The sequence below is a fragment of the Strix uralensis genome, chromosome 37 (assembly GCF_047716275.1).
Source record: "Strix uralensis isolate ZFMK-TIS-50842 chromosome 37, bStrUra1, whole genome shotgun sequence".
In the NCBI taxonomy this organism is placed as follows: Eukaryota; Metazoa; Chordata; class Aves; order Strigiformes; family Strigidae; genus Strix; species Strix uralensis.
In genome coordinates, this window is record NC_134008.1 from 168686 (window position 1) to 182785 (window position 14100).

At 49.7% G+C, this 14100-nt stretch overlaps 1 protein-coding gene across 1 annotated transcript; it reads left to right on the forward strand.

The window, feature by feature from the left end:
- The first annotated feature begins 4038 nt into the window (after nucleotides 1–4038).
- On the forward strand, nucleotides 4039–5019 carry LOC141937123 (olfactory receptor 14J1-like). Its single transcript, XM_074854558.1, has one exon. It carries the CDS (start codon nucleotides 4105–4107, stop codon nucleotides 5017–5019), a length of 915 nt encoding a protein of 304 aa, XP_074710659.1. The 5' UTR covers nucleotides 4039–4104.
- The last annotated feature ends 9081 nt before the right edge of the window (nucleotides 5020–14100 follow it).

Consider the following 14100-nt stretch of genomic DNA (forward strand, 5'->3'; position numbering starts at 1 on the left):
TGCCACGAGGACCAGGACTTCTTCCAGTTGAATGAAGAAGGCTTCATCTACTTCCTCTTCTTCATCAGGGGGTCCATTCCAGACATCCACCTACCACAGTGTTGCCCGTGACCCTTCAGCTCAGCTGACTCATCATCCATCCCCAGTCAGAGATTCACACATTCCTGCTGCTCTCTCCCATAAAGGGCAACTTCCCCTCTGGGTCCAGCCTCATGGCCTTATCAGTACCAGACCATCAAGACCCAGAGTTTCTCTAGCTGGGAGTATTTGTAGTACCCTTCAATTCCTCATATTGTTCTCTTCTGAGAGACACCCCAATTAAGATGAGTCAGATAAACACAAACATGAAAAGCTGACCAAATGGATCTTCAGTCCAAGGAGACCTTGAGAAAACTTGGGATTCTGCAAATGGAAGTAATTTGAAATTTTGCAAGGAGTAGTGGTCAGTCTTGTTTAAGTGGGGGGCAGTGGGCCAATAGCCCCATACATCAGGACAGGACCTGACCAGCTGAGCAGCGACTCTGAGGCAAAGGGCCTGGGCACTACGAGGGATGCCCTACGAGTCAGGAGAGGATGGACGCGATGAACAAGGGCAGCTGCCTACGGGGCTGCATTCAGAGGAGCGTGGGCCACCCAGACACCCTGATTTACCATCCCCCTCCACTCAGCACTGTTGTGGCCCCACACACATGGGTGTGTCCCAAGGTGTGGCTCCCCATTTTGGAGAAGTAGGGAGGACCTGGAGAGTGTTGAGTGAAGGCCTGCCAAGGTGGGGTTCAGGACCTAGTGCCCATGGCCTGTGTGGTGTGGCTGAGGGACATGGATTTCTCTGGCCCAGCGGTGTGGAGGTTCCAGGTACTATAGGAGTAGCCTGAGAGTGGCTGAGGGGGGATTTCAGAGATGATGGAGCTGTTCTTTGTAGTAAGATACAGCATGAGAAAGAACTAATGCCACAAAGTGCAGCTGGGGAGGCCCCAACTGGACAAAAAGAAATGTCACTCGAAGGGCAGTGTTGTGGTGTAACAAGTCACCAAGAGGGAGACTGGAGCAGCTCCAGGCATTGTGTTTCAAGGAGCAACCAGGGAGGATGGAGAGATATCAGTCAAAGAAGGGAGATTTTCAGGTGAGAGCAAGGTGTGGGAGTTGGGTGGATGTCTCCAGCCTGCAGAGAAAGAGGTGCAGGTGTGGGACAGGGTGGGACAGCCTGTGGTAGAGATGATAGAGGGATGAGGAAAGTCTGGAGATCCCCCAGCAGAGATGAGCTCTTTCTGCCCTTGGCTCTGGCTGTTGTCTCTGCCACTGATGCCGATAAGGAAGCACCTTCCCCTTACAGCACTGGGTCTCATGGCTTCCCCTTCCCCACCGGAGAGCTTGGGAGGTGTACCATAGTCCTGCCCTTGCCATTGCCCATCCCTACATCACATTGCCCCAGGAAGAGCCCTGAGCAATGTGTGAGGGACAAGATCTCTCTTTCCAGGGGCTGGGGGCCAGGTCGTGGCCCTTCGGCTTAATGTAACACATCCAGGCTTACTCAGAATTTGTTCCACCTTAACATGCTCTTTGTTTACCTATTATCTCTGCCTGGAGTTTTCTTCTCTAAGCAGCCCCTGGGGAGGCTTTGTCAGTAATGGTCCTCACTGGGACCCATTAACACTCCAAGAAACTTTGTAGTTTGCATCTCAGTTTCACTTCTTGACAGGCATCTTCATCATCCTATCACTGTCTGAGGTTCATGGACTCAGCACCAAACCCATCTCAAGAGTCATTAAAATTCCTTGGGCTGGTCTTCTGCTGCGGAGCTGGGCTGGGCTCCTGGGATGGAGGGAGCTCAGGGCAAGTGGTCAGCGCTGCTGAGAGACAGCTCTGCCAGGAGCAGCTCCTCTGCAAAGCGCAGCAGGGCTGAGGGCACTGCCTGCAGGCACTGAGGGCAGAGGAACCGGGCACAGAGAGGGGAAAGGCAAACGGGAGTGGGAGGATGCTGAGAGCTCAGAGGAGGAGAAACCTTCACAGCCCTTGACACAGTAAGTCTCTGGGTGCAGGGCAATGCAGCTGCAGTTGGTGGAGGGATCTGGTGAAGCCGGCACAGCCGACAGGAATCTCCCTCCTGTCGAGAGGAGGAGGAGGGTGTGCTCCAGAGCAGGGCTTCCCTGCTGCACTGTCAGAGGGACAGGCCATGGCGGCTGCCTTCTCCCGGGGATGGCTGCAGAGGTGTGCAGCAGTGGGTGCAGCCAGGGGTGTCCATGGCTGTCCTTCAGAGCAGGGTCCCTGCAGCCCAGGGGCTGTGTGCTGGGGCAGGGACTCTGCCGCCTGCCAGGGTCAGCACTCAGCCTGCCTGGGGAGAAGCTGTGGGGGAAAGGAGAGACCCCTGGCAGGGCAGGGTCCTTCTGCTTTGGAGAGGGTGTGTGTGGGTCCGGGCTGCTCACAGCTCCAGATCACTCCTAGGACATATAGTGAGAGCCTTTTTGAAGAAGAATATCAAGGCAGCCATTAACTGAAAAGGAAAGAGTCTGTGCTTTGAGTTTTCCCCTGTTCGTGGCTTTGGTGGACAGAGGTAGATGGGAATTCATTTCTCCATTCTGGAAAAGGCGCCGAGACCCCAGTTTTCCTTAGGAGTTGTCTGAAGTGCTCCTAAGACCCTGCACACATATAGAGATACCCCTGGGCAGGGCCCTGCTGCCAGGAGGGATCTGCAAGGCAGAGCTGAGCACACAGCGGGTGGGATGGGGGCTGTGAGCACTGACAGGGAGGAGACTTAGGGACAGACAAACAGCTCCTGGGGCTGACAGCTCCAAGCAGCAGAAACATGGGCAGGGATTGTGAGGGAGTTGTTACCAGTAATTCCATGGGAAGATGGTGACTCTTTGCCATCCCCTGCAGTGCAGACACCTTCAGGGAACAAATCCCTGGTCTCCTCTCCCACCCAGTAGAGCCCCTCACCATTAATGTCCCAGGGACACGGTCATGAGTTGCCCTCCCAGAACCCTGACAACAGAGGAGGAGAAATACTTGAGTGTCCAGCATTGTCTCCCTGTGCTGCCTTCCTTGGCATGAGTATTTTGGCCTCTTACCCTCTTCTCCCTGCTGCCCTTCTTCTTACTGCTGGACTCCCTGGTGTGGAGGTGGAGGCCTCAAGCACAGCTCAGACACTGACGCTGCAGGTTCTGTCATGCCATTGGATCCGAGGAAAAGCATCCCAGTCCCCTGCTTTACTCTGGGACTCTGGCCACTGCAGTGGGTGGGGTGGGCAATGATCTGACCCTCCCTTCATGACATGACAATTTTGGCTCATCAAGTCCTTCCCTGGGGTGTCCTGCTTGGCTGCAGGCTGCCCTCCAGAAGGGCACAGCTGCCCCATGGCATTCTGAATTCTCTAGGAACGCCCTGGAGAAGACATCTCAGTGCTAAGGACATGGAAATGCTGCTGGGTGGCCGTATGTGGGCAGCTGTAAAGACACCTCTGTGTCCCTGGCTGGGAGGGGAGAGCTGAGGTCCTCTGCTCTCAGCAGGGTCCAGTTTCTTTTGGAGGGAACACCTGAGTGCGATTGTCCTCCAGCTCGAAGAGGTGCCACACAAGGCAGCTGTGAATAGGACTGATGGACACAGCAGCTGTCCTCACTCTGCATGAAGGGACAGGCCCTTTTTCTCTAAGGACCCACAAGACTCCACCATGGAGCGCAGCAGAAATGCCAAGGATCTCTGACTTAAAAACACTCCTCAGGTGTGGTGGGCCACTAGAAGAGACTAAACAAAAAAAAAATCCCTTCAGGTCTGCTCTGCAGTCACATGAATTAGGGGATAATGAGGAAAAGGTCTTCGATATCAAAAGTGGATTTGATATGATATCACCCTATGTTCCTATTTGCCTGCTGTTGTAGGGTAGGACTGATTCCTCCAAAGCCCCCAGCAGAGACCCCTGATGCCTGCGGTACCCTCGGCCAACACCAGACAGAGCTAATAAGGGGACATGTCAAAGGTTTCCTGGAAGAGATGAAGCAGTTTGGGGGGGTTCTGTGAGAAGTGAAGGATATTTTGCTCAGAGAAGTCTACCTTAACTTCTCACTGCTTATTCCTCCTTTGACAGTCCCCCATGTCCAGAGGCAGCAGATGTCCAACAGCAGCTCCATCACTGAGTTCCTCCTCCTGGCATTCGCAGACACACGGGAGCTGCAGCTCTTGCACTTCTGGCTCTTCCTGGGCATCTACCTGGCTGCCCTCCTGGGCAACAGCCTCATCATCACCGCCATCGCCTGTGACCACCACCTGCACACCCCCATGTACTTCTTCCTCCTCAACCTCTCTCTCCTTGACCTGGGCTCCATCTCCACCACTCTCCCCAAAGCCATGGACAATTCCCTCTGGGACAAAAGGGACATCTCCTACTTGGGATGTGCTGCCCAAGTTTTTTTCTTTCTCTTCTTCATTGGAGCAGAGTTTTCTCTCCTCACCATCATGTCCTACGACCGCTATGTTGCCATCTGCAAACCCCTGCACTATGGGACCCTCCTGGGCAGCAGAGCTTGTGTCCACATGGCAGCAGCTGCCTGGGGCAGTGGGTTTCTCAATTCTCTCCTGCACACGGTCAACACGTTTTCACTACCACTCTGCCAGGGCAATGTCCTGGACCAGTTCTTCTGTGAAATCCCCCAGATCCTCAAGCTCTCCTGCTCACACTCCTACCTCAGGGAAGTTGGGCTTATCGTGGTTACTGTCTGTTTAGGTTTTGGATGTTTTGTTTTCATTGTGGTGTCCTATGTGCAGATCTTCAGGGCGGTGATGAGAATCCCCTCTGAGCAGAGACGGCACAAAGCCTTTTCCACGTGCCTCCCTCACCTGGCTGTGGTCTCCCTCTTTATCAGCACTATAATGTTTGTCCACCTGAAGCCCCCCTCCATCTCCTCCCCAACCCTGGACCTGGTGGTGTCATTTCTGTACTCGGTGGTGCCTCCAGCATTGAACCCCCTCATCTACAGTATGAGGAACCAGGAGACCAAGGATGCCCTGAGGAAACTGATTTCATGACTGTTTCACTATAATGATAAGCTTCCCATCACTCTCTGCAAATAACTATCAGAGCATTCCATTTCAAGCCTATAGTAGTAGTAATAGTTGCTGTTGTTGTTGTTATTGTTATGTCATCATGAGTGTTTTCTTTATCATTGTTATTATTGTCACTGTCATTATAATTTTGGGTTAATCTGTGGTTATTATATTTCTACCCAAACAGAATCACAGAATTATCTAGGTTGGGAAAGACCTTGAAGATCATCCAGTCTAACCATCAACCCAACATTAACAGTTCCCAACTACACCATATCCCTCAGCGCTAAGTCGACCCTACTCTTAAACACCGGCAGGGATGGGGACTCCACCACCTCCCTGGGCAGCCCATTACAATGCCCAACAACCTGTTCTGTAAAGAAATGCTTCCTAATATCCAGTCTAAACCTTCCCTGGTGCAATTTGAGGTCATTACCTCTTGTTCTATGGCTTGTTCCTTGGGTAAAGAGACTCATCCCCAGCTCTCTGCAACCTCCTTTCAGGGAGTTGTAGAGGGCAATGAGGTCTCCCCTCAGCCTCCTTTTCTTCAGACTAAACAACCCCAGTTCCCTCAGCCGCTCCCCATCAGACCTGTGCTCTAGACCCTGCACCAGCTCCATTGCCCTTCTCTGGACACGCTCGAGTAATTCAATGTCCTTTTTGGAGTGAGGGGCCCAAAACTGAATCCAGTCATTGAGGGGCGGCCTCACCAGTGCCAAATACAGGGGTAAGATCCCTTCCCTGTCCCTGATGGCCACGCTATTGCTGATACAAGCCGGGATGCCATTGGCCTTCTTGGCCACCTGGGCACACTGCTGGCTCATGTTCAGCCGGCTGTCAATCAACACCCCAAGGTCCCTCTCTGACTGGCAGCTCTCCAGCCACTCCTCCCCAAGCCTGTAGCGCTGCTGGGGGTTGTTGTGGCCCAAGTGCAGCACCCGGCATTTGGCCTTAGTGAACTTCATGCAGTTGGCCTTAGCCCATCGCTCCAGCCTGTCCAGGTCTCTCTTCAGAGCCTCCCTACCCTCGAGCAGATCAACACTCCCACCCAACTTGGTGTCATCTGCAAACTGACTGAGGGTGCACTCGATCCCCTCGTCTAGATCATCAATAAAGATGTTAAACAGGAGTGGCCCCAAAACCGAGCCCTGGGGGACACCACTCGTGACCGGCCGCCAACTGGATTTAACTCCATTCACCACAACTCTTTGGGCCCGGCCATCCAGCCAGTGTTTTACCCAGCGAAGCGTGTGCCCATCCAAGCCACGAGCAGCCAGTTTTGCCAGGAGAATGTTGTGGGAAACGGTGTCAAAGGCCTTACTAAAGTCGAGGTAAACTACATCCACAGCCTTTCCCTCATCCAATAAGCAGGTCACCCTGTCGTAGAAGGAGATCAGGTTTGTCAAGCAGGACCTGCCTTTCATAAACCCATGCTGACTGGGCCTGATCATCTGGTTGTCCCGGATACTCTGTGGGGAGAGTGCACCTTTGTACCATCTGCCTGAGGGGGATATTGTCAGCTTATCGGGTAGCGTTTTAAGGTAAAGTAGACAAGATGGGAAGCGGCCAGAGTGGGGGAATAATCAAAGATTTCCCTAGGCTGTATTTTAAAATGCTGGAATAAGATAGGGGGACCTCCAGGTGCAAGTGTGAATAAAAAGACACTAATAAAATATTGCAATGAGTGGCGGCCCCTATATAAATTGGATGAGGGGGAAAATGTCCCCTTAATGGGTCCTTGAATTATAACACCCTGCTACAAGTGGTGCTGTTTTAAGGAGGGATGAAGTCTCCTATGCAGACATGTTTTTCACCCTCTGACACCATCCTGAATGTCAAACAGGCTGTGGCCTGGCACCTCCACGAGATCCACTAGTGCTGGCACTGGAAAAAGAAAATAAGAAGGAAGAGAAAGAGAAAGGGGCCTAAATAAACGATTTACCAGAGTAATATAAACCACTGGTAGGAAGCCGGCAGGAGGAGAGTGAAAGTTTGGAGGAGCCAGAGTCAGGCTCCTGCCTCACAGCCCCGTGTCTGGGGAGAAGCAAGCGGTGGTGCCGGCTCCTCTGAGAGAGGCCACAGGGCCGGATGGGGGGGTGGGGGTGGGGGGGGAGGCTGTCAGAATAAAAGTCCCGTTCACTTCCTTTGATCTTGCAACTTGGAAAAGTACAGCAAAGGGGTATCGAAGTGACTCTGTTGGGGTGACCAAGCATTTTCAGTTTCTAATAAAACACCCGTGCTGGGATCCCAACAGAGGAGCCCATATGAGATTGCTAAACGCACATAGAGATTGGATTGTAAGGGGCATGGAGCGGGCTGTACCAAAACCAATTAACTGTGCGGCCCTATACACCGTTTGGCAGGGACCTAAAGATACTTCATCAGAATTCCTGGATAGGCTGCGGGATACCGTGAGGCGACACACCCTTAGATCCAGGATCAAAGGTGGGAATACGACAGTTAGTGTCATTATTAGCACATGACATTTGAAAGAAGCTGCAGAAGCTGAAACTGTCAGAGAGTAGGAATTTGGAGTCCTTGTTGGACAGAGCATGGAGAGTATATAGCAGTAAGAGAGGAGGAAATTGGCATCCTGTTGTAGCGAACCCATATACATTATTAATTAGATTAGTACCAGAATTGGCTTGGTTTACTGTGCTGGACCTAAAAGATGCATTCTTTTCCTTGCCTTTGTGCTCCGAAAGTCAGTTATTGTTTGCATTTGAATAGGGAAAGGAAATTACCCAGGACAACAATGGCAGATTGATTTTTCTGAACTCCCAAGAAAAGGGGAGTTTCAGTACCTTTTGGTTCTGACAGATACCTTCTCCAGGTGGCCAAAAGCATTCCCTTGCTGAACTAATAAAGCCAGAGAAGTAACTAAGGTGTTGTTACGAGAAATAATACCAAGGTTTAAAGTTCCAGCAACAATGTCATCAGATCGGGAATCACATTTTGTGGCAAAAATTATCCAGCAGTAAACTTTTAGGAATAAATTAGCAATTACATACCCCATATAATCTACAAACAAGTGGTCAAGTAGAAAAAATGAATCATTTAATTAAATTACAAATAGTAAAACTAGGCCAGGAAGCTGGATTGTCCTGGCCCCAAGCATTGCCCTTAGCCCTTCTAAGGATCAGATCCAAACCCAGAACTAAGGAGGGATTAAGTTCTTTTGAAATAGTATATGGGAGACCATATGTGATACAAGCAGGAACATCAACCCAGGTTGGAGATGAAACCTGGTGATTATGTATATAAGATCTTTTTCAGATTCACCTCTGGAACCAAAATGGGAAGGTCCATTTCAGGTGCTACTAACTTCACATATATCTGTCAGGGTCACCATTAGCCGGGGTCCTTATTTCTCCATGCGGGAACAGGAATGACACAACACCAATGTGATGATCAGATCGTCCATCTTTATTTTTCCAATCCTGGTTACATTTATACTCTACTAAGTTCCGTACACGCCCTCATCTATCTTCTAATAGGCTACAGGTTATCTGCACGCACTGTTCATGCGCCTCTACAAGCATTTGCATTGGTTAATTGCAATTAGCACGTAAAGCCCCAAACTTGCCAAAACTCCCTTATCTCATACCCTGTTTTGCTCAGACTTGTGTGCTTTTGCTGACCACAGGTGTTTCTCACTTATCTGCTATCTTGTGTGTTTTTGCCAGCCTTATTTTGCTGGCCTTGTCTTCGTCCTTGCATTCTTCTGCCTGCACTAACTTTCCCCCAGCGCGGCCCAGACTCCTACATATATCCATCAAGATTAAAGAACGATCATCGTGGATGCATCACACTCAAGTTAAAGGAGCCCCGAAACAGCAATGGGAATCAAAATCGACTGGACCCCTGAGGCTCCGAATCCAACAAAAGGATGGAGATTAATTATCTGCATGATCAAACTATGGAGAGGGACTGTAAGTACATGGGACTCTAACACACAATATACATTAATAGAATATCTCCCTAATTCTAGGTAAGATCGATTGTACTCAAATACCTGCTTTGATATAACAAAAGAATTTGCTTAGGAAAATTTTTTCTGCTCACACATTAAGTGAATCAGCAAATTCCAATGGATATTGATCCTGAGCATCTCCTGATAGAGGCTGAATATGTCAGGAAGCCAAGACCCTCTATGTCAGACACTCTGTGGGCAATCTTTGTCCCTACCTCCAACTCCACATTTCTCTCATCAGCCCCCTGGGACTTCCAGCACCTTTGTTCAAAGCTGAGCTTTCTCCAGGACAGGCTGTAGCTGCATCTTTCAGCCCATTGACACCAACTCCCACCTGCTGTGTTTGGAAAACAACATGCACATGGACACAGAATGATGTTTAATTGCCAAAAAGTGAAATCAACGCAAGGCATGGTTCAATAAACAATAAAATACACTCCTCTGCTGTATATTAAGTCCACCTTATCTCCTCTGAAGGCCACTTTCCACAGTGGAGATGGCCTTAGACCAAAGGAAAACACATTTTTTGTGAAGCAGAGACGCAAAGAACCCCGAAAGCACCCCCTGCCCAGACTCTGTCCATATTCACTCACACCCCAACGTCACAAGCCGCCTTGATTCACAGAGGGAATCAACAAGACAAAATAAATTAAACGCTCTTCTATAAAGAACAAATTCTGCGCTAATCCCAGTGTTTCTGGGTTATAGGAGTATCTCCAAGCAGGCTCTGCAGCATCTAGACCCACTCATTCCTCATCCTCCTCCAGCGCTGGGCAGTTTGGGTGCAATTCTCCAGACTTTTCTACTCAAGGGAGAGAAACGAGTTGTCTCGACCAAGATGCTTTTGCCCACCCTGCCTGTCCACCAGCTCCTGCTCCACAAATTCTCCCACCAGCCCAGGGTCACATTTCCCAGTCCCATGTCGGGGCTTCAGGTCCCCCTGTGCAGGGACCACCATTTTGTGGGCATCTGCATCAAGCCCTTGTGCTGGGTTTGTGTGTGTGGCGGGATTTTTGGTCGTGGTGGAGGGGGATACAGTGTTGGCCCCCTGAGAGAAGTTTCTCAAAGCTCCCCCAGCTCCAAGTTGGACCCGCCTTTTGTCAAGGCCGAGCCAATGGTGGTAGTGCCTCTGTAGGTTGCACAACTGTTTCTCATCACACACTACACGCCACACAACTGTTTCCTTCACACATTGTAGGACGCAAAACAGTTCCTCATCGCATGTTGTAAGACACACAACTGTTTCCCTCACACATTGTAGGCCTCACAACTGTTTCTCATCACACCCAAAGGCATGTAGTACGTATTATTGTCCATACAGGTGTTTCTCATCAAACCCAAGGACAGATTAGCCACATCAGCTCACTCAGTCTGTTCTTCAAACCATCAATGATAATTAGAAAGAAACGTCTATTCAGGAGCTACTGTCCTTGAAGAAGAGAAACGTCCTGCTACACAGAAGCTTGTTAAAATAGTTGAACGTAAATTAGTTTAATTGGAGATTAGAGTGTCCTTTGGACCCACCCGGTGCTTCAAAGATCCCTGCCCAAATAAAACCCTCAACCCTTGGAGCGTGCGCAGAAAATTAAAAACTCACTGTAACTTTAAATCGAAGCGAGCGTGTTCCTGACCAATGAGGGGTAGAAGTGATAAGTAACTAATCAATAATCACTGTAGTAATTACATAATCATGTGGTTTGGAGTGTATAAATATTTTGAAGTTCTTTCTTGTGGAGAAGAAGGGAGGGGAGGTGTTTTTAAGATACAATAATGCTTCATGTTGATGTTAAACATTGTTATCATTAGTATTTTTAATTAAAGTGATTTTTTTCTTCCCCTAAGGAACCCGTCTTTTTCCCCCGTGACCATAATGGGTGAGTGACCCCTCCCTCTCCTTATCTCCATTCCTGAGCCTTTTTTGATTCATTTTTCTCCTTCCCAGTGCTGGCGGGGGAGGGGGAGTGAGCGGCTGCGTGAGGCTCAGTTTTTCCCTGGGCTCAAACCATGAAACCCCTGAATAAAGATTTTGGCCAAAAGTTGAAATATTTGCAGAAAAGCAGATGTGTGATCGGTGTGTAAGAAAGTTTCATTTTCAGTTTGACTCTGGTCTGTAAAATGTAAACTTTTTCACAGACCATGGACAGGGACAAAGAAGCCAATGACACTTTTTCACCCCCCACCCCCCCCCCACCTCCCCCGGATATACAAATTTATAAATCTCATTTGTTTTGAGCAGTAACATTTGATTTTGCTCAAGTAGCCCCTGATTTGAGTCCTTTGGCTGTTTTTCCTGCCTTGAGGCAAGATTAAGGAGAATTGGTAAAATATAAGGGAAAAAGGATGTGAAATATCTCAGATTTATCTACAACTCCTTTACTAAACCCAGCCAGGACCACCCATTATCTTGATTTTCTACTTATTCCCCAAATAATAAAATCTTATGATACTGCCCTTGAATTCCCTTTTGACTGGGTTTCCAAGATGGCCGTGCTGGGAGCCCAGGGCTACAGAGATGGACTCCAGTTTGTACTGGGAGGCACTGGGGGATCCAGTTTGTACTGGGAGAGGGCCCAGTATGTACTGGAAGGGAACAGGAGATCTGGTTGGTACTGGGAAGAGGCCTGGTCTCTACTGGGGATGGGGACAGATGATCCAGTTTGTACTGGGAGTGGCCAAGTCTGGACTGGGACAAGATCCAGGGATTCTGTGTGGACTGAGAAGGGTCCCAGTCTGTACTGGGAGGGTATCAGGGTGGACTGGGACCACCATATTCTGGACTGCGAGGACATGTGGGCATCCAGTTTGGACTGGGAAGGGGCCTGGTGTGTCCTGGCAGGGGTGAAAGGGGCCAGTGTGTACTGGGACAGATCCCAGCTGCTACTGGGGATGGTGCCAGGGGTTTCAGTTTGTACTGGGATGGGGCCCAGTCTTAACATGGAAGGGATAAATGGAACCAGTTTGGTCGGGGACTGTGCCCAGTCTATAGTGGGAGGGGGTCAGGGCATCCAGTTTGGACTGGAACTCACCACATTCTGGACTGGGAGGGGATGAGAGGTTCCACTTTGTACTGGGAATGGACTCAGTCTCTACTGGGAGGGGGCAGAGGAACCAGTTTGTACTAAAATAAGGTCCCAGTTTATACTGGGACAATGCCCATTCTGCACTGGGAGACAATCAAGGGTCCGGTTTGTACAGGGAGAGGGTCAGGGGATCCAGTTTTGACTGGGAAGTTGTCGCGGATGAAAGTATTGACACGGTAATATTTAGTAAGAAATCTAGGTTTATTAATAACTAACAGCAATTTGTTATTATAAAATAATTCAGAAATACTAAAAGAAAGAAAAGCGACTTATTCAGATTCTAAAATGACAAGATTCACACTAACTTACTTAACGGTACCTATATATACATATATACACATGCATGCACATAACAAAATGGACAAACATACAGAAACAAAGGTGTTTGGATTCAGTAGAATGGACACAGAACAGACATACACACACAGACACAAGGGTACGTACCCACACACACACACACACACACACATAGAGTAAAGAGAAGCTAGCTCAAAGAAAATTTCCTTCTCGAGATTAGAGCAAATACTCACAATGCCTTGGCATTCCTCAATGGGCGATAATTGAGACTCAAGCGGGGGACTTCGCCCTGGCCTTCCGTCTGGAGCAGACGACACCTTAAGGGTTTGGTACCTGAGAGGCGTCCCAGCTCAGGAGAGATGCTGGTCACAGGCCCACTGCGATCCAGGAGAGCTCAAAGGGTCTTCCTGGTGGTCGCCATTTATAGGGTCCAAGATAATTGACTTTTGTCAAATGCCTTCTGGTGCCTTCCAGCAGTTACAAAAGAATTTGATTAATGTGCGACTCTGTTATTGTTCCCATTTGACTACATCCCAGGCACAGGTGTGCCAGGCCCTTAGGAGTTGATGGGCCATTTTAACCATTTCCGAGCAATCGTGAGGGGCAGGAGCCAGGCTCGTTAACATTGTCAGTCCTTATCTCCACAGACTGGTGTATAGCTCGGGGGATGTGGGTGGAATCGCAGCTAGCACCAAGCAGCCCAACAAAGAGGGGCGGGGGGGGGGGGTAAGGATTGCACCACCACAGAAGTGGCCCAGTTTGTAGTGGGACTGGTCCAAGGAAAGCAGTTTCTACTGGGACAGGGCCCAATCTGTACTGGGAGGGGACAGGGGACCCATTCTATGATGACAGAGGGCCAGGTCTGAATTTTGAGGGGATCAGGGGATCAAGTTTCTACTGGGACAGGGCCCAGTCTGTACTGGGAGAGGGCCAGGTGACCCAGTTTTGACTGAGAAATGGCCTAGTCTGTAGTGGGACTGGTCCAAGGAAAGCAGTTTGTACTGGGACAGGGCCCAGTGTGTACTGGGAGGGGGTCAGGGGATAGCGTTGGTACTGGGAAGGGGCCATTCTGTACTGGAAGGGGAACAACGAAACCAGGTTTTAGAGGGGCAGTGCCCAGTCTGTACTAAGAGGGTGTAAAATGATCCAGTTTATTCTGGGATGGGATCCAGTTCCTACTGGGACGGGGTCCAGTGTGTACCTGTTGGTGTTAAAGGGATCCAGTTTGTCCTGGGTCAGGGCCCAGTCTGTACTGGGAGGGGTTAAAGGTATCCAGTTTGTACTGGAACCTGGTCCAGTCTGTACTCAGGCAGGATAAGAGGTTCCACTTTGTACTGGGGTGGTGCCCAGTCTGTACTGGGAGGGTATCAGCATGGACTGGGACCCACCACATTCTGGACTGGGAGGACATGTGGGCATCTAATTTGGATTGGGAAGGGGCCCACTCTGTACTGACAGGGGTCAAAGGGACCCAGTTTGTACTGGGACAGATCCCAGGCGCTACTGGGATCAAGTTCTGACTGGGGAGTGCCCCAGCCTGTACTAGGACAAGATCAAAGGTTACATTTCATACTGGGAAGGGGCCCAGTATAGACTGGGAGAGGTTAAATGAATCACAGAATCATATCAGTTGGAAAAGACCTTGAAGCTCCTCCAGTCCAACCATGAACCTCACACTGACCATTCTCAACTCCTCCAGATCCCTCAGCGCTG